General features: G+C 40.1%; 1 protein-coding gene across 1 annotated transcript in view; it reads left to right on the forward strand.

Annotated features, from left to right (window-relative positions):
• Positions 1-26,140, forward strand: part of LNPEP (leucyl and cystinyl aminopeptidase) — an 86,697-nt gene that overhangs the window by 34,311 nt on the left and 26,246 nt on the right. Inside the window, exons 2-9 of the mRNA XM_090038317.1 lie at positions 2,630-3,470; positions 7,022-7,160; positions 13,482-13,613; positions 17,647-17,767; positions 18,766-18,920; positions 19,558-19,671; positions 22,551-22,682; positions 24,672-24,803. Of these exons, the coding sequence (XP_089894443.1) occupies positions 2,630-3,470; positions 7,022-7,160; positions 13,482-13,613; positions 17,647-17,767; positions 18,766-18,920; positions 19,558-19,671; positions 22,551-22,682; positions 24,672-24,803 (1,766 nt within the window). The remainder of the gene's footprint in view (positions 1-2,629; positions 3,471-7,021; positions 7,161-13,481; positions 13,614-17,646; positions 17,768-18,765; positions 18,921-19,557; positions 19,672-22,550; positions 22,683-24,671; positions 24,804-26,140) is intronic.

The raw sequence follows: 26,140 nt of genomic DNA on the forward strand, positions 1-26,140 counted from the left end.
CTTAAAATCTCAGATTTTGCAGATAGTGTCACTTGTGAAGGAACTGCTATAAGAACAGGAGGGACACTAAGTGGCGTTCAAGAATGTGGTTGGTTGCTTTGTACACAGACATTACAATTGAAAATAACTTATTTCTTTAAAATGTAAACCATTTTTTAATCTCTTAAAAAAAAATGAAACGTCTGTAGACTTGTTCAAAACCCTCAAAGTCCAAAGCACTCATTGAATAGCTGTGGTGTCCATACTCTGGAATAAGCTCCCTCCAAAGGTGGTGCAGTCAACTACCCTGGAAATCTTCAAGAGGAGACTGGACGGTTACCTTGCTGGGGTTACCTGACCCCAGTTGTCTTTCTTGCCTGGTGCAGGGGGCTGGACCCGATGATCTTCCGAGGTCCCTTCCAGCCTCGCAATCTATGAATATATTTCCTTTGAAAAAAGTGATGATGACTAGATTGACAGTTTCTGAATTTGGAATTTGACCAGAAACAATAAACTGTGTTTTATGAGCTCAGATTCGTAGCTTTTTTCACCATGAGTCAGTCTTATACAATATTTATTTCAAGTTTTTTGACATGATGAACTAAGCTTCAGATCAGAATTTCACTTATTAGTTTGGATGAATTTGTATATAATACGAAGAATAAACAGGTCTTCCTATTGACTTCACTTGGCAAATGACAGTCTGTGGAGCTATTGCTCAATACATCTGATGACAGAAGTTACCCCTCTGTCATTCTAAAAGGTTAAATGATGAGGGTGAGAGTTTGATATGAATAATGTTCAGATGAACAGGTTTCTTCAAAAGAGGAGGAACTTGTTTTAAGACTCTCTTAGATCAAGGGAATATTTTTATTTTAGTTTTGGTTGACATTGCTCTTAAATGATTTTAGTTTGTAGTATTGGGTGTTAAATTCTGAGGTCTTGCTCTTTGCCATAAACATGTACTTCTCTGGAACTGTCTGAAGTAATTTTTTGCTTTTTTATCTGAACAAATATTGATGAAAATATTTCCCTTTCTCCCCTTTACTTTAAAACAAAACCCCCTAATTTAACAGAATTTTCAACTACTTCTAAGCTTTTGCCACCTGTTTCATCTGAATGCAGTCTAATCTGTGTTCTCCTTTAGTAACTGACTCTAGGCTCCAATTTAGCAAAGCATTTCCTTCAGTGCCAACATGACTTTTTGGCAAAATTCTTAAACTTGCTTAAATTTAAGCACCTGTCTGCATCACATTGAAGTTCATGGAACTGAAGCAAAAGCACAAGATTTGCGGGCTGCCATTCTAGAATACCTTTATAGGTCCCATATTTTCTTTTACCAAGGTGTAGAGTCCTGGATGGGAATCGGTTGTCAGTCCCAAAAATGTTCTGTTTCATCCAACTTACGTTTATATTTTTCCCAAAATAATATTAAGAAAAAAACAGATGAGCACTGAAGTGTCCAGTTATATCTTTTGGACCACTACTGCTAAAAGCAGAACTAACAGGCATCAAGAAACATAAATTATGGGGTTGAAAAATAAAGAGCTGTTTGTGGGAGTGACTGTTTAATTCAGAGCTAAATAAGTTTGGTGGTTCTTCCAGTTCTTCTAGTTTCTTCTCTAGCATCCCCAGGGAGTCTCCTTCATCAGCCTTTTAAATCAATGGATACCATTTCAGTGGGCTTTGATTCAGGTCCATAAGGAAGATAAACTTTTATATTTAAGCCATCAGTAGCTAGTGTCTAGGAACATTACCCCCTTTATCCAGCAGTACTTCTAACTTCCTCCTAGCTCTGGGAATGGTCGACTAAGCTATTAGCTATTATACAGAAATAACAAAATAAAATGCTTGGTACAACATACTTTCAAATGTTTGATTCATAAGTATCTGACACTTCTAAAGAAGGAGGAAGAAAAAGTGAGGGTTGAATTATCTCTTATATTATGGTTGAATATACAACAGTCTGTTAATTAGGGTCAAGATTTATGGAGACATTCTTCACTTTAATATGAACTATCTTTTAGTCAGGACACACATAGATTCAATCTTAATTGAAAAGAGTGCTTGCAAATGTGGTGTTATTTTTTTCATAAATATGAAGGACTATTTTAACCAGATTCCCTCCAAGAAAAAATACCAGCTTGATATTTGTTGTTTTCTGGTTTTGCAATCAACACCTAGCTCAGTCCTTTTTTTTAACAAGCCTTTAGCATTTATAGTAGGTAGGCGTAAGTTATTCTAGAAACATGCTAGTAGCTATGGTTAGCCCAACTTCTATGTGTGTATTTTTAAATGAGAAGGATCAATTTAAAACTGGTGGCCATTTTAGCTAAAATGTGAGTTATACAGTTTCTCAGTGTAGATAGTATCGTAAGGAACATCTTTGTCATTCAAACAAAAAAAATCAGCATTCTAGGCAGAAAGATGTATAGATATTCTCTGAGGGGAAGTAAACTTAGAAGATGATAAATTTGGAGGGTTTTCCACAGGATGTACTGAAGAAGTGTTTTGCAGACTCCATTATCCCCACTCATCTTTTTCACATAAAAAAGAATTTGTTTACTAGACTACATTCAGTAGTCATTATCTTTGAGGTATAATAATTATAGTTATCATATAACATATGCTTGTTTTTCCCCTCCCCCAGATCGAATTCAGTTACCCAGGAACATGATTGAAAACAGCATGTTTGAGGAAGAACCTGATGTGGTTGACTTGGCTAAGGAGCCTTGCTTGCATCCGTTGGAACCAGATGAAGTGGAGTATGAGCCAAGGAGTTCACGACTATTGGTGCGTGGCCTTGGAGAACACGAAATGGATGAGGAGGAGGAGGATTATGAATCTTCAGCAAAATTGCTGGGCATGTCTTTCATGAACAGAAGCTCAGGTCTCCGTAATAATGGAGCTGGCTACAGACAAAATCCAGCTGGCTCATGCTCAGTGCCGTCTACAAGGACCATGGTGGTTTGTGTGGTTGTTCTCGTGATTGCAGTTTCAGTCATAATGGTGATTTATCTTCTTCCCAAATGTACTTTTACCAAAGAAGGCTGCCATAAAAGAAATCATTCAATGGAATTTATATATCCTTTAGCAACTAATGGAAAGGTATTTCCTTGGGCAAAGATTAGGCTTCCTAGTAACATCGTACCACTACGTTACAGTCTCTTTTTACAGCCAAACCTAACCACTATGAAATGTGTAGGTTCTGTACGGATTACTGTTAATGTCATCCAGGTAACTTGGAATATCATACTTCATAGCTCAGGACTTAATATCACCAAAGCAACCCTTAATTTAGAAGGACGGAGTCAAGAAAAACCAGTTGAAGTTCTGGAGTACCCAAAGCATAACCAGATTGCAATTGTGGCTCCTGAAACTCTTCTTGTAGGGCAGAACTACATCCTCAGCCTGGACTATTCATCTAATTTATCAGATACCTACTATGGATTTTACAAAATCTCCTACAAGGATGAACAGTCTGAGAAAAGGTACACGTATGAATAGCTCTTCTCGTGTGGTTATTGCATGAATTATAATTGGTGAGGGAGAAAAAGCATCAGCTTTGCTGTACATTTTTTGTGCTTGCTGAGCTGTTAAAATGTGTGGAGAATAAAAGGGGTCCTTAGGAAATGTTGAGTAAGAGGCTTGCTGAAATGGAGGAGGCTTTCACTCTTCTTAAATACTTTACAACTATATCTTTCCCTCTGTTTAATCCTAATTCCTCGTGTTATTGATGGTTCACACAAAGATTAGGCCCCAGAGGTAAGGGTGTGTTTCCAGCCATGGCCTTTTTCACCTAGACCAAGCTGCAGAAGTGTAGCTAAGGAGAAGGTCCCAAAGCCCATTTCTAAGTGACCATAAAGTAAACCTTACAGACATGACAACTAGCTTGATCAGCAAAGGAAGCAATTGTGTCCAGCTACATCAGAAATGAGATCCAATTAAACAAGCCCAAAGCCTTAAATCAGTTGATCCAAATATTCTGCTGTATTTACTTGACTCCAAGACAGAGTTTTTACCCCCCCACTTAATATTGGGGGAGCAGAGGGGGTGGAGAGAAGCCCCTTGTCTTGGATTTGTGTGAGGTGGTAGCGGGGCAGGCAGCTTCTATGGCTTCAGGCCCAGCCCTGACTTGGTAGCAGTGGCATCCCCACCTAAGCCCCTAAGTATAGGGTATAGGCTGGAGGGAAATTTGGAGAATTTAAGCAAATTCAAGAAGACCTGCTGCCAATCTTCTTGTCACCTTCCTCGCCCATCATTCATGTATCAGTTAACAGCATAACAGCTGCTATACACTCCCAGGCAGCAAGTAACAGGAGCAGCTCCCCCTTCATTTTGGAGCCACTACAAATATACTTTTGCCCATATCCTAAGATGGCAAAATCTAGCCCATAATTTTTTACAACCTGTGTTTTAGTTAATGGTAATTTAATCTGTATTCTTAAATTAGGGGACCTGAATGCATCCAGAATTAACTATATTCAGTTCATTTTATACAAAGGCTTTTAGTCAGGACACACACGGATTCAATCTTAATTGAAAAGAGTGCTTGCAAACCTATTGTTATTTTTTTCTTAAGTATGAAGGAATATTTTAACCAGATTCCCTCCAAGAAAAAATACCAGCTTGATGTTTATTGTTTTCTGGTTTTGCAATCAACACCTTGCTCAGTCCTATTTTAACAAGGCTTTAGCATTATAGTAGGTAGGCATAAGTTATTCTAGAAACATGCTAGTAGCTATGGTTAGCCCAACTTCTATGTGTATTTTTAAATGAGAAGGATCAGTTTAAAACTGGTGACCATTTTAGGTAAAAATGTGAGTTATGCAGTTTCTCAGTCCCTTTGAAAACAAGTATAATCTACCATAAAGCTAATTTAATAGAGTTTGAGAGCTGCACAGTTTAAGAAAAATTATTTTTGTCTATTTTCACATAAAAAAGAATTTGTTTACTAGACTACATTCAGTAGTCATTCATTATCTTTTTACCCTTTCCCATAGCCTATTGACAAGAGGGCAGTAAATTAACAGTAACACATTTGAGTTGAGGTGCAAAAGAAATCCTCCCTCTCCCTTCCAGATACTTTCTCCCTGCCTCATTCTGTTGTGTTAACTGAGTGCAGTGTTGGGACTCTTACTTGCAAACAGCTGCCATTTAAAGACAGAAGTTTGGATCAAAGATGCTTAATCTGTTTCAATTTGTCTATGTACATATGACAAACAGATCTGTTTTCTGAAATGTCAAAACATATTATATATTTGACTGTTTATAAGAGAGTGCTGCCCCTACCCGTCCTAGAAAGGAGGTTCTTAAGCATATGTTGAAAGACTTTCGAGCCTGCCTCCTGGCAGATCATCCCCAGTCCTGTATTAGGAAGCTTTTCATTGGTCTTTTTTGTTCCTTTGACATTCTGTTGAAATTATATGATTGGTTCACTGGCATGGGAATACTGCTTTTTACAGATATGATAACAGGATATTGAAGGAGATGGGGATCATATCAAAATATCATCAAATGAAATAAATTGCCAGAGCAGAGTAATCTGGCATGCACCTGGGCAGCTTTTACTTAAAGGCGTGTATTATGGTGAAATATGAAATGCTTGTAGTGAGAATTTAAAGGACAACATTTATTTATGTACGTTGTGAACAGCTGGTACCATATTTTTCTCTTGCATTGTGTATCCTTTTTAGAAAGCCTCCTTTCAGTCAACACTTATTTTACTCTAATGTTGTATTCAAATACAACCAAAACAAAAATGCTAATTTGTTTCCACATTTGCTTACCAGGTCTTATGAAGTGATTGAAACCTTTACTTGTCTCCCCCATTTACTCTAGGACGGAGGTTCCCAAACTTTTCTTATTGTGTACCCTCTTACAGATTTACCCACTGCCTGCATATTCCTAGAAGCATACATTTTATATTTTAATCTCTTTAAATACTGATTATTATTATTATTATTATAATGAAGATTAAATCCACCGTTACACAATTTTTCCCATGTACCAGAAATGTCTTGCGTGCCCCCAGCGGTATGTGAACCACAGTTTAGGAATCCCTGCTGTAGGAGAAGATGGTGGTCTGAGTTTTTAGTGCAGCTGTTTGATTGTTTGAAAGCAATAGACTTCTTTTCCAGGCCTTTTTCAGAGGCTTCCTGTAACAATATCAAGCCACTTCTCTGACTTTGTCCCTTTAAGAGGGACCCTAGTATATTTCACAAATCAGTAGTTTTTAAAGAGCTGCTTGTTACAAAGGCAAAACAAGGCATCATTTAATTTGGTGAATGAGTAAAGAAAACTGCTGAATTTTTAAGGAGCTAACTTAACAAGTAGACATGGAAAGAAGCAAATAATTTCTTGTAAACCTGATGCCATTTAAGGACCAAGGGAAATAGGACACCCCTCTTACCAGACTTTCCCCCTCCCTTTTTCAGGGGTGAGAATAAAGAACAAATTGAATATTATAGTGCTGCCAGTCCATACGTTGAAAAACCTTGCACAGAAGTTTGAAAAATTATAAGAATCTTTAAATTTGTTTCTGAGTAGGATTTCTTTGTGGCAGATGGTTAATGGGAATCTAGTGTGACGCTTTCTACCTGTTGAAGTGTAGCATAAAGTGTAAAAGCTGCCTTTCACTTGGTCTACTGAGGCATCAAATTATTCCCCTTGATCTCCCTCAGAACAGAGATCCATGTATCCTGGAGTTGCCTTTGGCTATGTGAAGTTAAGGAGGAATAAGGACCTTATATATTTTTTTTATTTGAAACTCATCGCTTGCTTTTTTTAGCAACTATATTCTGACTGGATTTTGCTAAGCATAAAAATAATGCCAGCAAAAACTTTTAAGATGTACCCTAATGGCAAGGACTTTGTCATGACTAGATAAAGCTCTTCTGTGTTTCTTGTCTCTCACCAACAGCTAATTCTCCCTATCTTCAAACTGTCCAAAAGTGATTCTGTAACATCTAGCAGTTGGCATCGATATACCTTTGTTTATAATACAATGTTATCATTATTTTTTTGTTCTGTCCCCCATCAGGTGGCTTGCAGCAACTCAGTTTGAACCTCTGGCAGCAAGGTCTGCTTTCCCCTGCTTTGATGAACCAGCATTTAAATCCACATTTCTAATTACGATAAGGAGAGATGAGCAGCATTCTACCCTGTCTAATATGCCAAAGGTACAGTTTATCTTCTAGTGTAAGAATCTTGGAAGAACTGGTTTTAGATCCTCAGTATTTTATTAGTGCGTTGTATGATATTTGTATTGCTTTGTATTGCAGTAGTGTCAAGAGGGCCTGATTAGGGATCTGTTTTAGATTCTGTACAGATAAATAATGAATGAATGACTGTCTCTGTCCCAAAGATTTTATCGTCTCATATTTTATGTATTTATTAATGTAAAATTAAAACTGTTTTGTCTTTCTAATGGTAGTGGATGGACTACAGTCAGGGCTAGATTGAATTATGATAGGGCATTTTTTAATCTACTAGGACATTTTTGGTGGCTGCATGAATTTCTTTAGACTGGTTAGATTTATTTTTTGTGTAGTTCCCACCTGCGGTGTGTGCATGAGATATGGAATCTTTTGATCAGTAGTCTCTATTGTTGCAGTCTTGTTTTGGAGAGGAGGGGGGCAAGAGGGGACACAAGTCGCACAGGACAGTGTGGCCCCAACTGCCTCTCAGTTCCATGCATCTTTCCAAATCATCTCCAACTCCCAAAAGGGACTTTTCTCCTAGAAATCTCACTCTTTCACCATTGTTGTAACTAGGGTATCTGTCCAAAAACACAGGGTGAGGTTCTACAGCTGGTTCAGGTAGTAAACTTTCACCTATCATGCAGAGTTCAGCACTTGCTCAGGACTAAAATCCAGTACCATCTTCACTACATCTAGGTAGGGTACATCTGACTTAGAGCATCATTCCTGAATGGGAAAGAAGGAAAAAAATCCTGAAGCCATGAATCCAGAGACCTGATCTACCTGGACAAGCTAACATCTCATTTTCTTGCTTGCTCTCCAAAACTTGTATCTGCAAGGACTGCTCACTAGAATGCTTTGTACCAGAGTCCTTAATGCTCCTGGATGACCTATTACAACTTTGTAGCATTTAAGTACCCAGTACAAACCTTGGTACCAGTGTGACTGGCACCATCCTCTCTGGTACTGAGAAGAAATACCTTATGTACACACATACATTAGGGATCCATGCTAGATTTTGTACAAACCTATAATGAGCAACTGTCCCAAAAAATCAGCCCTCCAGAATTGGGGTTTATAAAATGGTTTCTGTGTTTCTTCCCCTGCCGACCTTGGAGAGAGAGGGGACAGGGTTTACCCTTGATTTGGTAGAAGCTTTTGGCTGAGCAGTCAGAATTCAGACATGACTCTGGAACATGTTTTTTTTCTTCATTCCATCTTCCCAAAACAGGGTGTATGTCTTACTTGTGAGTGTGTGGTTTGCAAGACAAAAAAGGCAGTTGTACGGATTCTGTTCTGTCTTTACTACTGAAAGGGCAGAACTATTACTACTACCATTCCCAGCGTCTCCACTTCTTACACCTGTTCTAGCTCTACCACCTCCTCCCTTTTTCTAGCAGAAAATCTATTGTAGACTGTGCTCCAGATATATCGTTCTCTTCTCTCAAGGGATTCCCCCATGGAGAGCAACTCCTAACTTCACCACCAATACACTCCTCTGACTCCTGACTTCTCTTCCTGGGGAATATTGGAAGCCTGGGAGAGGTCCAAGCAGATGGACCCACCTAAAACTAAATCCCAAAGGTGAAAAATGCTGAGAGATTCTGCGTTTCGTCTATAGAAAGACCTACTTCTCTGCATTTTTTTAAAGTGTGAATGCTCTATTTGTTAAATAAATCTGGCTGGCTGGGACAAAATATCGCTAGTTGCTGATGGGCTGTTCCAGCTCTCACCTTTTTGCCACTACACAAGGTATTTTGGGAATCTTCTGTGCCCTGGGATCTTAGTTCTTGCAGGCCTTTGGGAATCTCTTCCCACTTCATTTTTATGCTGGAGACCTTTTGAAGAGTTCATGGTCATATCCATCTTCCTTCTGGCAGCTCCCCTTGCCCTCGAGAATTAGTAAGATTGACAGATACCTCCTAATCCACTTGCATTGTTTTACATAAGGATAAAACCACCACCATGGTTCTTCAGTGAGGGGATGTTTATTTTTTCATTCAGTAGAAGCCATTTCTCTCCCTGTTTTCTCTCTTCAAATCTCACAGCAGATTAGAAATCAAGATCTCTTCTTTATTTAGGCAGGGTGAAACCACCATTCAGCTCATTTTGTCGGAGTGTGGTGCTAATAACGCCAAGGTTGCAGGTTTGATCCCTGGTTGGACTAGATGATCTCTTGAGGTCCCTGCCAGCCTTATTTCTCTATGACTGACTAGTTCTTGAAATCATTCCCATCATTTGTGGCACTGGGGAAGGCTGTGAGAGATCAGGTCATGGGTTGCGAGAAATTATCCAAATGGATCACTTAATGCATTGCAGCTGTTACGTTCAGTAGATACTTCCATAGCATATTGGAGAACTATTCCTTTTTCAGTGATCTCCAGGGTAGCCACTTTTAGGGCTTAGTCTATACATTTGCCAAACATTATGACCTGGATTTGATAACTGGATATTGAGATCAGTGGCAGATTGGGAAAAGCAGTTCTGCAACCCTTTTCTAACCAGCTTAAATTGGATTGCCTCTGACGTTCCTCCTAACAATCTGGGAACTAGCTAGCAAATCCCCACAGGCTGGATCCACCCCGGAGCTTTTCTGTGAAGGCAGGCTGTTACTCATCTTACAGTCTTACATCACTTTTGAGTTGGTGCATACATGTTTCCAATGACCTGGCCTCTGAGCCTACTCCTTCAAAATACCAATTCAGTGGGATTCTGAATTGGTGAAGGAATTGCTATACCCCAGTTACTCTCAGAGGTTTGAGAAGGGCACAGGGGTGGATATAGTGCAGATGGCAGCCTCTATGCAACTGGTTAGATTCTGGTCTTAAACACAGCAGCTGATCTTTACCTTTACATTAAATGTTCAGCCCTTCTTGCCATAAAGATGACATTCAAAATGTGATTCAGTGGAGTGCTCTCAGGCTCTTGTCTTCATGTTGTTGCAGAAATGGCTGCGGTTCATTTCTCGGGAGGCGAAGAACTCTCAGTCTCAGACATACTCTATTAGCAACACAAAAGGTATATTTGCAAATAGGGTCAGAGCGAAGACAAAAGACCACACTCTGCCCGCGGGGACAACTTCTCAGCAGGCTTTATCCCCTCTCTCCTGAGCACGTGTGCAGAAGCAGGAACTCTTACAACTCATTTCCGGTTCATACAAACATATATGAAATGACGTCACGTCATCCGTTGCATGTGCATTATAATTAACTACTTAAGTATGCGGGGCGGATAGGCTTATATGCATTAGCTAATTGCGCCTGCTCAGAAAGTACTTTAGGTTACCAAAAGTTCAAACCTTCTCTGCCCCAAGGACAGGACCATTAAAAATTGCAATTTACTCTTATCTGCATGAGAACGCTAAGGCGTATATGCTTTACTGTAACAAAGAGATAGTAAATTTGCAAAACAGAGAGAGAGTGATACCTTAATACAAAGAGCCCTTAGTAGCTTCTCCTCCAACCTCCTCCTCCCACCAGGGAGAGCTGGCAGCTGTGCTGTTCTAACAACACTATTGATAACGCATTTTCAATAATATTTCTAACAATGTGGTCAGCAACATTTTTTAACAGTAAAGACCTGTGATGTGTGAACCTATGCCATTAATATTAGTTGGGTATAAAACTGTGATGCCTAATTATAATACTTTCAAACATTGATATTGCTAGTTTGCACTGCTGCTTGTTTTAACAGAAATAGCTTATTCTTTTAGGATCGGATAGGGAAGGATATTCCTCCCTGGTTTCAGTATGTGGGGCCCTGGACTTGTAGCACTTCTGTATAAAATGATAAAAGGCAGCAGCTCATTCCCCATCAATGGGTTTCTGATCCTTGCTTACTGAGCAGCTGTTTCACTGCAAGTGGGAGCACTTCTTCTGCTCAGATAACCTAATGCACGTTGATGCCATGCTAGGATCACTTTGGTTCATCTCCCATCTGTCAAGTGCCTGTTCACCCTACTCCATCACCCAAGGCTGGCTGTCTCCCATAGTGGAACATGTGCCTAGCTCCTGCTTCCTCACTTCCAGTTTGCTTGTTTCTCTTGCAGTGAATTCAGCAGCTTCTCTTCACTCTGCAGGGCCTATTCTCCTGTCTGTAATTAGTCCATTTGTTTTCACTCTTCCTGATCCCTGGTTTGATATTTTTTTAATGCATTGTAAAATTAACTTGATGCCTTTTACTGTCCCATTCTTTAAAATGTTTCACTCTCTCCATGTTCCTTGCTGTTTGGGGAAATCACTTAGCTAACATCTCAAATAAGCACTTTTTCAGGTTCTTTTTCACTCCAGTATAGAAAAGTGTTAATGAGAGTTGGGTTTCAAAATTCCCTGTCTCTTTTGGGATCCTCTTTGTGTGTATGACAAAAGAATATGCCAGAAATAATTAGAAATTACCAAGAGTTTATTACAGCACAAGTAAAATGATCAGTTCACAAATTAAATTAACTGAGTTTTTTGGATGGCTTTATCTTAGACTGAAAGCATTTTTTTTTCTTCTGACTCTTTATAATTTGATATTGTATCATTTCTGTCTGCTGCACTGACTCATGTTTTCATTTTCAAATGTGATTATATTGGTGAATGTGGTGTTGTGTTCTTCTTCGCATTCTCTCCTTTTTTGCATTCTTCAGAACATGCATTATAGCCCTTTTATTTATGGACTCTTTAATTACAAGGTCACCTACCTTTTCTTTAACATAGTTCATTATATTATAAATATACTTAGTTCTACAACTCTGAGGTTTTTGTAAGGACCTCTGTATATACAGGGATTTCTTTGTAGGACTGAGGTAGTGTGTAAATGAAGTATCCTGTAAAACTCTTTAGTTCTTGTATATTAACACTGCTTTTCTTGGCAGTATATCTGATTGTTTTATTTTATAATTCAGGCTCTCAACCTGACAAAGTGACTAGGATTAATAAGGATTTAAGGGTTCATGGTGAATAATAAACATTACTTGGCTATTCCAACAGTGGAATTTTGTATCTAAAAGATCCAAAGTAGTTTATGCATGCTTAAGTAGAGGAATATCAAAAAGGAGTACAGAAGCTCTAGTATTCTTTTCTGTCGATCATTAGTGAAAATGTTAATAGAACTGTATTTAAAATCAATGTTTAAAAAAAATTGAAAAATTGTAAAAGTGCTACAGTAATAATTGGAGGTCTGGAAAACTCCACTGTAAATGGGGGGACTAAAGGAACTTAGTTCATGTTTGAGCAGATGAGACATTGACTTGATCTTAGTGTATAAGGGCTCCGGGCATGGGAGGGGGCAGCACTTTAATTAGAGTGGGTCTGACAACCTCTGTAATTAAAGTGCCATGGTGTCTCATATATCGTCGAATGAGCTTGAGTCAGGTGCCCCCGCCGCCATTTTTAAATGCAAGGAGACTGGAATATGAGATGCTGGAGTCTTCTAGAGTGTGCTAATTACCACACTCCAGTGACTCAATTGAGTAATCGATCTGCTTCGTCACACCGTCATTGCAGCATGTCAGAGCAGCCTCCACGCTCATGTACAGGCACCCTACCTGCATGTCTAAATTGGTAGAAGATCTCAGGTAGAAGAGGACTGTTTCTATTAGTAAAGAAAACATAATGAGACATGTTGGCTTGGTTAGACTATTGCACTAATGTGTTGGTACAGGTTTTGATGGACAAGATGACCTTGAATGACACTGTACCAGTTCATTGTTGCCACTGTATTTTTAAGTCTACATGATGCTATACAATGCTAGGGAGATGTACTCAGAGCACAACACAAATAATTCAGTTCCATAGTTCTGAACGTCGCTTAGGTTAGCAGTTATTTCCCCAAATTTTTACAGTGTTTAGTTTAATATTAGTTTAATATTCAGTAGTCCCATGTTATGTAGTTAGTTCAACTGCAGTTATTTTTGTAGATTGGCATTTACCAAGAAATACATGTACCAAGAAATTTACCAAGAAATACACTTCAGTATCAGGTTGAAGGTTAAAGACAATATGGCATCTCTCTTATTTTATATTCTGAAGTACAGAATTACATGTGTGCCTACATTCCCTGAGAATGCCCTGTTCTGCCAGAGTACACAGATACACAATTATGTAGAAACGTTGGAACACATGAATGTTTTATATGCGTTTTTTAGAATGCAGTGCAAAACCTGTGTTTATGGCACAACCTAAAGCCTTTTCAAGTGAAATATTGGAGAATATTTGGCGTATGTGTTTCATTGAACACTGAGAGGCATAGAGCTCACTTACCATAATATAGGTGTATGATAATATATTAATGACAATATTTTCCTTCTGCCTGCAGAATACAACTGTCTCAGTGACAGATGGAATAGTTCAAGATGAGTTCTATACGACTTTGAAGATGAGCACTTACCTGGTAGCCTTTGTTGTTGGAGATCTGAAGAATATAAGCCAGGAAACAAACAGGACACTGGTATGTTGTTTTCACTGTATAATTAAACTCTGTGCACAAATAAGTGGCTCATTTGTGGTTTTGCTAGACAGTCTTTTGACAGGAGATAGGCAGTGGTCCTTATACTGTGGGCTAGACCAGCTTCAGAGATTCTACCAAGTTGTGTGTGCCAGAACCTCCTAGCAGGTTTCTGTTTGCAGAACGTCTGCCAAGAGCAAGGGTATAAGCTACCCACAAAACTATCTGTACTGGACATGGAAGTGGGAAAGTTTGCTCTGGGAAGAAGTGATATCAAGCTAGCCAGGAGATATGCCATTTTGTTGCATCTGCTGCTGGCCACCCTTTATTGGTGGAGTCCATGTGAAACCCAGGCTGAGCTTTTGGCACATACCACAAGGAGAAAACATGTGCGACACTTCTGCCATTCTTATCATGAATAGCTATTTCCACATAGCTGCTTATGGGAGCAGTGGGTACAAATGCCTAAATAGTCAATCTTGTCTTCAGTCTGTTACCCATATCCAGGCATCCAAACAAGCACATTGCCTATTAGGGTAAATGAAAACCAAATTTTTAAGTCAGTATTTTGGTCCCTGAAAAAGATCTGCTTTTTTTTTTTCGGTTTTGTTTGTTTGTTTTTTCAAGGATATTGAGACTCTAGCACAGGGGTGGACAAAATGCGGGCTGAATGTGGCCCACCAGGCCATTCTATCTGGCCCATGGGGCCCCTAAAAAATTTAGAAAATTAATATTAATCTGCCCTAAGCGGTAAGTGGCCGACTGCCCAAAATAATTGCCCACCCCTGCTCTAGCATAGTCATTCTCAGCCAGGGTTTTATGGGACCTTGGGGTACCATGAGGCTCTTTTAAGGGTGTCATGGGGTGGCACTCCACATTAACACTATTAGGTTTGCGAACACCTATGCATGATCCGCATGATAAACCCAGAGATTTCAAATAGATTTCATTCTGACTTCTTGGGGTCTTTCTGAGGTCTTTTAATAGAAGAGTTGTGCCATTATATTTCCATAGTCAAAAAATGAGTGAAATTTGAAAAAATGAGTGATACTTTCTGAACGTGTCTAGAGAACCACTGATCAAGCAACTGCCACTGACTTCATTTGATCTTTGCATGGCACTGTTGCAGGGATATATCCCAGTAGGTTAGTGGGCAACTCAAGTAATGGATACTAAGGAGCTTGACAGAAAGGAGAGTTATTATGGGGGGCGCTCCATTATGTTGCTATACTAGAGCTGTTGGAGGTGGGAAGTCTCAGTGTAGAGAAAGCACTTATACTGTAGTTGCCTGGAGAGTGCCAAAGAATAATGTGTTAACAAAAATGTGGAAGGGGGCGGTGGCCACTGTCAAGTACACTGCTAGGAATAGTTATCTTTTAGACTGGTATGGCAGTATCATCTTCATCTCTCTTATCCAACATGCAGAAATAAAGATACAGGATTTTTATCATTACATTTCTCCGCCATTTTGGGCAAAATTCTAATTAGTGCCAATGGGTCAGTCTTCATTTGGTCTACCTTCTAGCAGCTTGATGGGTGATAATTTTTCTTATGGTTGTTATACTTTACTCTAAATTCCAACCTTTCTCTTCTTTTTCCCCAAATTGCAAAGAAAATTTTAATTTATGAATCAAATACAAAATTATGCAGGTTTTTCTTCCTCTGTTTCTCAAGAGCCTGAAACAGCACCTTAGTGGTGTGAACTATTCTTGTCAGTGATATTAATTTGCAAATTGATGATTAAAAAGTTTGCATTTTAAGGCTATTTTAGTGCTATACAAAATATGTAAGAAAGGAGAGAGAATATTGCAGAGTTGCCCAGTCTAATGGTGATCCATTTGGCTCTAGGGAGTGAGGTCTCTGAAGACTGTTACACAACTTAATTTTTTTCCTCCCGTCTGGTCAATGGAGGTAATAAAGCAGACCAGGAACATGTATGAATACAGCACATGAACACCTCTAACTTTGAACTAAGCTTAAGGAACCAGAATAGCCTGCATTAGCACACAGGCCACACTGAGAGAGCCAAATGTAAGGAAACCTGAAAATCTCAGGTGTGAATAAGATCCCCAGAGGAAGGTAAACCCAGGAGAGCCTATGAGGAAAACTACGGTGCCCAGCCCTCATATAAAAATGCTGCATTTTAAGACTCCATTATGCATCGTGGAACTGGATCAGACCTTGAGTGCTTTAAATTACTGCTTGTATATGTACGTGGGCAAAGGAGCAGTGTAAATCCTTAAAAGGTGCTCTTTTTTTGTAGTGCTTGGTACTTCTTGATAAAGTTTGTTTTTCCAGAAATGCCAGGGTGTTCTTAGGGTGGGGAGAGGGCGTGTGTGTGTACGGCCTCTGACAGACATTCAGGTTAAGATGCCATGGTATCTAAGCCTCAGTTCCAACAGTCGTGCCTTCTGCTTTGCCACATATACCATGCCACACAGGGATTAGATCCCTACTGCACTGTATCATGCCTTACTTCATCGTGATCCCGAGCTCTCCATCCACCAGGAAGTTAAGAACTAGGAGCTGATTGTCACTTGAGAACAGGGATTGACCTGAGATCTGAAACCAGCCCCAGTCAGGTCTCCAGCCCCAACCAACAATCAGCCAATTGTCAAAACTACAGCTGGCATTTTAACTCTGCTTTGACTCATGAAGACTCCAGGACCATTTAAACTCTGCGTGCCGTCTATCTGAGTGGCACATGGCGTTTTAACTCAGCCCTGGCTCCTGGGGACCCTGGGACTCTCTCTCAGGCCCTGGGGCTGCTCCATGCTAGATCCTGACACTCAGTTGAGTGTTGGGATATGTCATGGGTCAGCCCCAACTGGCCACACGTTCAATTTAAGGCATTATACACATGAGCCCCAAAGATGTTGTACGTTATATGTGGAATAACTTTGTGGCTCAACTGTATTATCACCTCTTAAATTGACTTTAATGTGTGACTGGGTTACTACTTAAGGTGCAATTAACCTGCTAATCATGTTTTAAATGTAATTTGGAAAAATAGGTTTGTGTGTCATAATGATCCATCGTATACCAAAGCCATTGTATGTGGTTTAACATACTATATAAAAATATATATACCTAAAAGGAATGATGTATAACTGGAAAATGTGTATTAGGGAGAAAATGTCACTCCCTGGTGCAAATGCTGAGTTTGTAAGGCTTTGGATAGAAAGAGTAGGGAGGTTAAAATGATAGAATTCCTGTACTGTCCAGTTGTGTAATAGCATTTGTCACTCCTCAGAGCTGTTGAATTGAGTGAGCCAGACAGAGAAGGATTGTGGTAACTGGTTCTGCATAAAATCCTGTGGCCTCATCCCATAAGCTCCCTATATTGGCTTCAAAGAATCTAGTACCAAGGAGACCCTCAGACTTTCAAAGTAAAGGAGTCCCTGGTCTGTTTCATGCACTGAATCCAGGTTTAGGTGTGAGGAGACTTGTGTAAGTCATTCTCTCATGAGAATTTGTTCTTTGATACCATCCAATGCACAATGACATGCATCAGGACCCAGACCAATGGTACATGCTTTTTTTCCTGTGGATGTGATGGAATAAACCTAGAATCTTAAAGTGGGGGTGGAAGGGACCTTAGGAGATCATATTGTCTGTGATCAAGGCACGATCATCCCAGATTAAACTATCGGAAGGGTGCAGATTCCTCAGCTTTTCTAGGTGGGCTGTTATCTTCACCCTGAGAGGTTTTGTTTTTTTTTTTTTTTCTCCCCTGCTTCCCTCCCAATAGCCAATCTAAATTTCCCCTGCTACATACTTCAGCCACGGTCTATAAATGACAAAGCAGCTATAGTGAAAACTGTAGAAGTTTTAGTTTCAAATTTTATATATATATATATTCAGAAGCATGCATGTGTGTGTAGATATATGAGACTTCCATCAAATTAGAACCAAATCGGTAACCTTATCCACTCCAGAGAGGCTTTTACTTATTTTTGCTTTCTGCATCTATTTTCTTCCCCAGCCATTTGTGGTTGCTTCTCATTAAATATTTTCTTGCCTTTCTTTGTCCCAGGTATCTGTCTATGCCATGCCACAGAACCTAGGCCAAGTTGAGTATGCCTTAGATACAGCAGTGAAGTTCCTGGAATTTTATCAAAAATATTTTTATATAGACTACCCTCTTAAAAAATTAGGTAAGATCTTTTGTTTTTCCTATTAATTAAAAAAAAGCCACCCAATTTCCCATAACATTTCTAAGTAGTATAATTTTTGTTGTACTTTCAATTGAAACTGTTGTATACTTAAAAAAACCAGAATAATGGACAAATAACCTCCCGGCTCCAAACATCTAAAATCTATTTAATAATAATTTCAGACATGTTTTGACTAGGGCTGTCAGTTAATTGTGATTAATGCCCGTGATTAATGCGTTAATTTAATTTTGTGTTAATTTTTTTACTGAGTGTTAATCACTCCTGGTGATGGGGGGGGGGGAAGTACCCCCTTTCCCCTGCCAGTGTTGCAAAAGCAGCCTCTGTCCCATCGCTGGTGCGTACCTGCCTGAGCTGCTGGTAGAAAAGCATCCCCCCCGCCCCCTCCCCCCTCCCAGTCAGGGTCCTGGGAGCACACTCTCACCTGGATGCAGGTAAGTGTATGTGGGGGATGGGTTGGAGGGCCAGGTTTAGGGTTTGTATATGTGTGTATATCCAAAAATATTTATAATAAATTGGGATTCTTTTATTGTTTAACTGCCCAATTGAACTTGTGTTTAATTGCAACTATTTTTTTTTTCTCTCTGAATTAATTATGATTAATTTTTTTAATCATTTGACAGCCCTAGTTTTGATGTTTTTTGAATTTGGTATGTGGAAATAGTTCCCAGAAGTCTGTGTCCTTTGGGCTTAAGAAAGATGATTACTATTAAATGTGGAAAATTCAGCGTACACCTGACACCAAACATTCAAAAAGATGCACAGAATTCTATTCATGTTTCAGATTTTTCTGTCTAAATCCCTGCCAAATAACTTCTCAATATACATTGCTTAAAGTCAATGGGATGACTTCTGTACTTAAAGCTAGTGCATGACTGTTTGCACATCAGTTCCTAAGCAGTAAGATTTATCAAATTGACTTGAAATGTGGCATTAGTGTGAAGCAGTGGCATAAAAAACATGGTTTATTTCCTTTTCAGATTTGGTAGCAATTCCTGATACTGAAGCAGGTGCTATGGAAAACTGGGGTTTGCTCATCTTTCGAGAGACAACACTCCTTTATGACAACAAAACCTCTTCAGCAGTTGACAAAAAGCTGGTAACAAGAGTCATAGCTCATGAGATGGCCCATCAGGTACTAGACTGAAATATTGATAATGATCCTGTTTTTAAATGGTATTTTTACCAGTGCAGCTTTCTGTCACTGAAATGCACAGAAAAGGTAACAATAACTTAGCTTACTGCACTAGATAAAAGGCTTGCAGATCTATTTCTCTATTGCAGTAGGAAAATAGCATTGGTACAATCTACTTCCTGGGTTGTCTGTGCAATAACAGATCTATATGCTATAGGGCTTGTAGTAAAACCAGTGGATATTTGTGCACCTGCTCGTACTGCAGTGAGTAAAAGTCAAAGGTGTTCTAGTTCAAAAGCGCACCACCGCCATTTTCTACACGTTGACATGCATTTTGCCACTTGTACAGCTGCATGCAACACAGCACAGTGCAAGTCGGTTCAAATGCAAAGCAGACTCCAGTCCACCAGATCTTTAGCATGTCATGGGATGAAAACATATATGTATAAATGCCCTATAGGGCATGCTATAGGGCTTGTAGTTTAGCTCTTTGTAAAATTTGGGAGATGGGGGTTAGTTTGTTTATATACATCATACCTTTAATTATTCACTATCCATTTGTTATATGGAGGCTGAAATTCATTTTTTCTGTGATTGCATGTGTGAGGGAAATTCATGTATGCGTTTGTTTTCTTAGTGGTTTGGTAATCTAGTAACTATGGAGTGGTGGAACGATCTTTGGCTGAATGAAGGATTTGCTACTTTTATGGAATATTTAGCCTTGAAAGAAACTTTCCCAGATCTACATAGTGTAAGTACTGCATTTTATCTGACATCTTATTCCCTTTTTAAGGATAGAAAAGACCGGTTTAATTCTAACATTAAATGACTAACTCAATGTATTTTTCATGAGTTTTACCTTGGAATTCATCATCTAACATACTATACATAGGGTGACTTACTAATGAAATTATTGTATTAAATGGTATGAAATCTAAAAACTTATTTTAAAAGCCAGCCAGATTTTCAACAGTCTGTACATTTCCCGTTTCCCCCCCTGTGCTGTCTGCATTTTTATATAAAGCAGTATAAAGCAGATAAATAGGTCTGTGTTTCTAGGTGTTGCATAATATTGAATGCTAAGGACCAGATCCAGGAAAAGCATTTGGGCTATTTCTGCATGGTAAAATGCAATGCTCTGCAGATACCTTGAGTTAGCTGTGAATCCATTAGCTGAGGTATTGAGTCTGCGTGGCATGAGGCACTGCTGTGCAGAGATACCCAAGCTACAGAAGCAGTCATGACAGCATAAGCGAAGCATCTGGGATAATGAACGCTTTTGAGGAGTAGGGTATTGGGTCAGGTCTTAAGCTAATGTGGCTGTACAGCTTTTGGTTCTTGAGCTAGCCGAGGCAGAGCCAGGCTAGGTAGCTGCCCAGTGCTGCTTTTTGCTGTATATGTTGGGGGCCTAAAGTGGAATTTAGATGGTATTTGGATGCCTGCTAGGTCCTAAGGAAGGACTATTTATACATTTTATATTACGGAGGCACTGGATACAATGCTTAAAAATGAGGGGATCAGAGGAGTGCCCACCTCACTTGGCTACAAAATCTTGAACTCATGTAGGCACTGAAGTTCAGAAGAGACTTTGTGTTCCAGACATGCACAGAAACATTTCAACGTTTCCCTTTGGAGGTGTCTATACCACTCAGTGTGCTGGCTGCAAATCCTAAGTCTTGGTACCCAACTCCTCCTCATTTTTTGTACAGAAAACTCAGGCTATGTCACTACAAACTTGGTATACGAGGCAGTTGTGCCCTGGTATCCTGCTCAGCACAGGATAATCCTTCAAGCAAAAGCAATGTAGTTGTATTTGCATATGCAGTTCTAAGTAAGGGAATTAGCACTGCTGCAGCATGAGTGTGCTAGAAAATTGCCTGGTGTAATAGATTTACAGATTTACGCTTGCCCGTATGTGCTTAACTTGGGCTTGTACATTCTACTCCTGGAACCAGGCATCATACACAAGCCTGTTAGTAGCAGATGCCCATCTGAAAATTGTCTTTATAGGTGTCCTCCAATTCCCACTGCAGCATATATATTGGAATAGGAAATAGAAATTAAAAGCTAGCTCCAGAGTTTACTGCTGAATCATGCTTCACACAGTGTGCGTCTGTTTTAACCTACCTGCTCCATGTATGTATATCTAATTTAGGGTCTCCTTGCTGCTCTTACTTCTGTATGAAGTTATGTACATATACAGCTTATTTGAAGCCTTTGGTTTCACCACTTGGTGGTGCTAAGAAACAAGGAAAAATGTCTACACAGTCTACAAAAATATTAAATCTAAAAAAATACTTAAAATACATTTTAGTTCAGTGTAATTTGATCACTGCATGCATGCTGGGGAGAGAAATAGTTTGTGTAGAGACTGAGTCTTTGGCCTTGAGTTCTTGTTGACATGTTATGCTTCTTCCTGGGCATTGCAAAGATTGGCTTACAAGGTGTTGGCCAGAGGTATAACAAGACAGCTGGGAGCCCAGTGGTGACTTATAACTATCACTACATTGGCAGTATGGCTGTGTTAGCAACTGCTATTTTTCTGCCCCTTCCCCCCTCCCCCGAAGCCGGTGCCTGGGAGGGAGTGAGGCAGGGGCAGGTGCTATCCAGTCAGAGCAAAGTGCAGATCAGAGTTGTGAGTGGCTCGTCTGGGGGCATGGGGAAGCGGGGATAGCTCCTGCTGCTGCATGCATCCCTGCGGGAGGCAAAGAGGGGTATGTGCCCCCCAGATCTGTGTGCAGGGTGAGGGCAGGCTGCCTCTGGGCTGGGGGTGTGCTTGGGGCAGGCATTGGCAGCGCAGGGTTTGAGGGGGGCGTTCTACAGGGTGGGCTGCAGCCACCCCAGAATTCACCCTCCTTCCCAGCGCCACTGCTGTCACCTGCCCTGAGCACAGCCCCAGACCAATGCCCCCACTGGAAAGAGCCTGATGCTGCCCCAGCCTGCAGCAGCAGCCCACCCTGACCCCACGCACACATCTGGGGGGTACACACTCCCCATGCCTCCCTCAGGGGTGCACACTGTGGTGAGAACTGCTCCCCACTCCCTGTGCCCCCTAGACAAGCCGCTTACAACTCCATCCCGCACTCTGCCCCGGCTGGACAGCGCCTGCCTCAGCCCCACTCCCTCCCTCACCATGGGAGCTTCAACCTGCCCCCCCATGCCCCTTCCCTTCCCAAACAGACTTACCAGCTGGACGCTCTGCTCATCATTGGTGCTGATACGCGTTGGACTAATGTATCGGTAGACCTCTACACCTGAGTTATACAAGTTATATGAACTGTAGTTGTCAGTCTGTGAGTAAGTTTCTGCTGTCACAGGTTGGGATGAAAAGGGTTAATTGTAGTTTGCTGTCTCCTTTTGGCATTGTCCTATAAATCAGGGTGAATGTCAATAAAAAAGAGGAAAACTGAGAGTCCATGTTCAGAAGAGCGTTAGATGGTTAGGTCACTATTCCAGGTCCACAGGGAAGAGAACAGTTAAAGTTTTCTGCTGCAACTACTCTGAATTCTGGCTCTGAACTTCAGGTGACTGAAAGAGTGCTTCGACTTGACTTCAGCTTAAGTCAAATTAAGTTCTAATTCTCATTAGGGCATAAACAGCCTGTTTGGGGTTTTTTTATTTTAAATCTAGGATGAAGATTTGCTGAATTTACAATTCAAGACCATGAGGAAAGACGCCTTGAACTCCTCTCATCCAGTCTCCTCTGCTGTCCAGTCTTCAGAGCAGATTGAAGAAATGTTTGATGCACTTACATATATTAAGGTAATTCCAAATGTTTTGAAAATATAAGAACATATCCTAAATGGCACCAGAAGAGACTACAGGGTTACTTCTGTTCTCCACCCCTTCCTCCTCACTCCCCCAAACACAGTCTAAGTATGGGAAATAACTTAGGCTTTAATGCAAAAAAATCCTTCATAATTAGGGTGGGGTGCCTTGGTCAGGAGGATGTAATTGCTATAAAACTACTTTCCCCTTCACCTTTCAGTCCTGTGTTGGGCAGAACTCAGTTATATCCTGAGATATATTCCAGATATTTATTTTATTATTTATTTAATTCTGTGCATGTTCTTCATGTTCACCTTACCTAAATATGTTTCCAGTTTAACTGAAAGAAGAATAAACCCAGAATTCACACACTATCGTGAATTAAGCAGTTAGTTTTAAAATTGCCAGATTTGTTGGCTCAGGAAAATAGGTGTGGAAGGGACCTCACATGGTCATTTAGTTCAGTCCCTCACTCAGTGCAGGATCATCCCTAAGTAAACCGTCCCAGTGAATTGTCTGTGTAACCTGCTTGTTGAATCTCTATCCCTAGAACTTTTCACAGCTTCCTTGGTATCCTGTTCCAATGCTTAACAACCCTTATGATGAGAGAGATTTATTTCTAATCTCCAACCTAAATTTCCCTTGCTGCAGATTGAGGCCATTGCTCCTAGTCCTGTCCCTTGCAGCCACAGAAAAAAAATCCTATCTGCATCTTCTTTATCATAGCCCTTCAGGTATTTGACGACTAACTTTAAATCCCCTCCCCTCAGTCTTCTCTTCTCCAGACTAAATAATCCTAGCTCTTTCAGTCTTTCCGTGTAAGTCACCTTCTTCAGGGCTCTAATAGTTTTTGTTGCTTTCTGATGGACTCTTTCCATCCTACCCACATCTTTCTTGAAGCATGCGGCCCAAAACTGGACACAGTACTTCAAATAAGGCCTCACTAGTGCTGAGTAGAGTGGAAGAATCATCTTCCTTGATTCTTTGCAAGTAACACTTTTGTTATACAATCCAGTAAACTCAGCCAAAAATTACTGTCAGTTTGGTAGTGGCTGTAACCAAGTTAAAGCTTTGGTTGCAAGGAGAGAACGAGTAAATACTGAGGAGTGGGTTCTGCCCTGCATGCATACCCAGCATGGAGCCAGCTCCTGCTAGCTACTCCAGCATCCCCATGCCTCCCTCATTCTGCTGTGGATATTAGTTTCCTCACTTAAAAAACACATTCCAATTTTGGATGGCTAATATTTGAAGGAAAAAGAGGTGAGTGTGTGTAAATACAGTGCATGAATAATTCAGAAGGAAAATATTCTGTGTTCTAAAAATTTTATACCAGACTTCTAAGAATAGTATATAGGGTAGTTTTGAACACATTTTTAGTTGCTGGGGGGGTTGCTGGAGTTTTATTATTACAGTATTAATATTTATATATCTTCAGTGTATGCTTTAGTACTAACTGTGTGAAGTACATCTGTACATGCCTCAAGGTCGGCTTGTGTTCATCTGCATTAGAATATGTAATTTTTCTGTCCTCGGGCCATTTATTGACTAGGTAGCTCTGATGCAGGAATGTTGCCACAGGCTTGCTCGGTGACCTTGATGGATGTGAGATTTAAATTTAGTGTTCAGTTTTTTGCAAAACTGGCTATTTGGAATGCTTGTTTCACAAAATCTCTTTGCTTTTCAAGTCTTTAAACAAGCTGCATCTGTACTTGTTAGCATTCTTCCTTACTATGTTCCATTTTACCAATGTATCTTACTTTTTTCTGTTTGCTCTGTGTATGCATTTTAGTTACTTGTGTATTTATATCTCACACCATCTGTCACAAGGGCAGCAACCTACAGTTCTTAATACTGTCAGTGAAATCTGAAAAGCACCAAAGACTCATTCACTAGAGCACCATTTATTTTACGTGGAAGAAGCATACACAGGTTAAAGGCTTCAAGTACTGTACATTTCTTTTTCTCTTACAAATTTATTTTTAGGGGGCTTCTCTTTTGTTGATGTTGAAAAACTATCTTGGTGAGGATGTTTTTAAAGCTGGCATTCAGAATTATTTGCTAAATCACAGTTACGGATCCACCCAAAGTGATGACTTGTGGGACAGCATGAATGAGGTAACTGTCCAAGTTATGTTATTAATCTTGTTTTGTACATGATGTATTACACTGGGAAATGAAAAGTGTTTTTCCCCTTTGTATTACTGCTGCTAAGTAAGCCTGTAAACTATTTGAAAGCTTATTATTGCTTATTATTGATCATGATGACTGTTCAGGTTTTCTGTATCATCCACAAACATAAATGAGCAATGGTGATGCCTAGAAGAAAAGCTTCCAATACTGCTAGTACTCCTTTCAGTCTTCTCTTGAAAATAGTCCTGGGATGGGGTAGCATAGACCACAGGTGGGCATTCATTTCTGTTGATAAGAAACGTTGTGATATTCTTACCAAGAGAAAGTCTGCAAACTGTAGCATATGCATGTCCAGACCCCTGGCTGGCGAGTGACACAGGCAAGCTCTCCATTTAGAAGACTGCTCTGTGGGACACTCCCACCCATTGGGGAACCCATTACTTGGTAGCTAGTCATCTCCTCTGCCTGGGAAAGGGGTAGGCTGTCAATAGGCAGCTCTCCAGCTTTTAAATTGCCATGTGTACAGTCCTGGTGACTTTTCTTCCAGAATAAATATAATGTATTTTTGTGGACATAGTGCTTGTATTGCAAGCACAGAACCTATGTACACTTCACTTATAAGAGGAGTTCTCTTGAAGTCAGTATGACTAGACAGGAGTAAAGTTACTCAATTGCTTAAACATTTCCAGGATTTAGATCTCAGTATAGAAGAAAAATTAGAATTGAGTTTCCTCTAGTAAAAATTGAAAGGTGAGATTTTTCAAAAGCTCTTGTTGTTGCCCTACTTTACTGCTTAACTCAGTGGTTCCCAATCTTTTTTTCACATGCACTGCTGCTGGGAGCGGAGTGCAGTGGTGGCAGGCCAGGGGCGGTGGAGTTCCTGACCCACTACGCAGCTCATCTTTTCTGTGCAGTGCTGCTGGCATTGCCTGTGCAACCCGCATTTGGGTCACGACCCGGGGTTGTGAACTGGTGGCTTAATTGATGATGTAGTTTATTCCGATGGGAAATCAGTCCCGTATGATTAATTTCAGTTGGAAGGTCTTGATTTTCTTCATCACTAAATGCAAAGTCCACAGCTTTTGCATAGTCTCCCAAACAGAGGAAAAGTAAACAAAAGGAAGAAACAGAGGCACATAAATATTAAAAGAAATCCTCAAAAAAACCCAAGTAAACTATTTAGCCCATCCCGTAGGAGAAAAAAAAATCCTTGTCAGGATTCTTCCTACTTTTAGTGAATTTAGAAGTAACTGAGGTATACCATTGAACGTTAACATGCTTAAAGTATAAGCTGTTCAATTATTTCTGGGTTGAGGGGAATG

Source organism: Crocodylus siamensis, chromosome 3 (genome assembly GCF_052110815.1).
Source record: "Crocodylus siamensis isolate JL-2025a chromosome 3, ASM5211081v1, whole genome shotgun sequence".
Taxonomy (NCBI): Eukaryota; Metazoa; Chordata; order Crocodylia; family Crocodylidae; genus Crocodylus; species Crocodylus siamensis.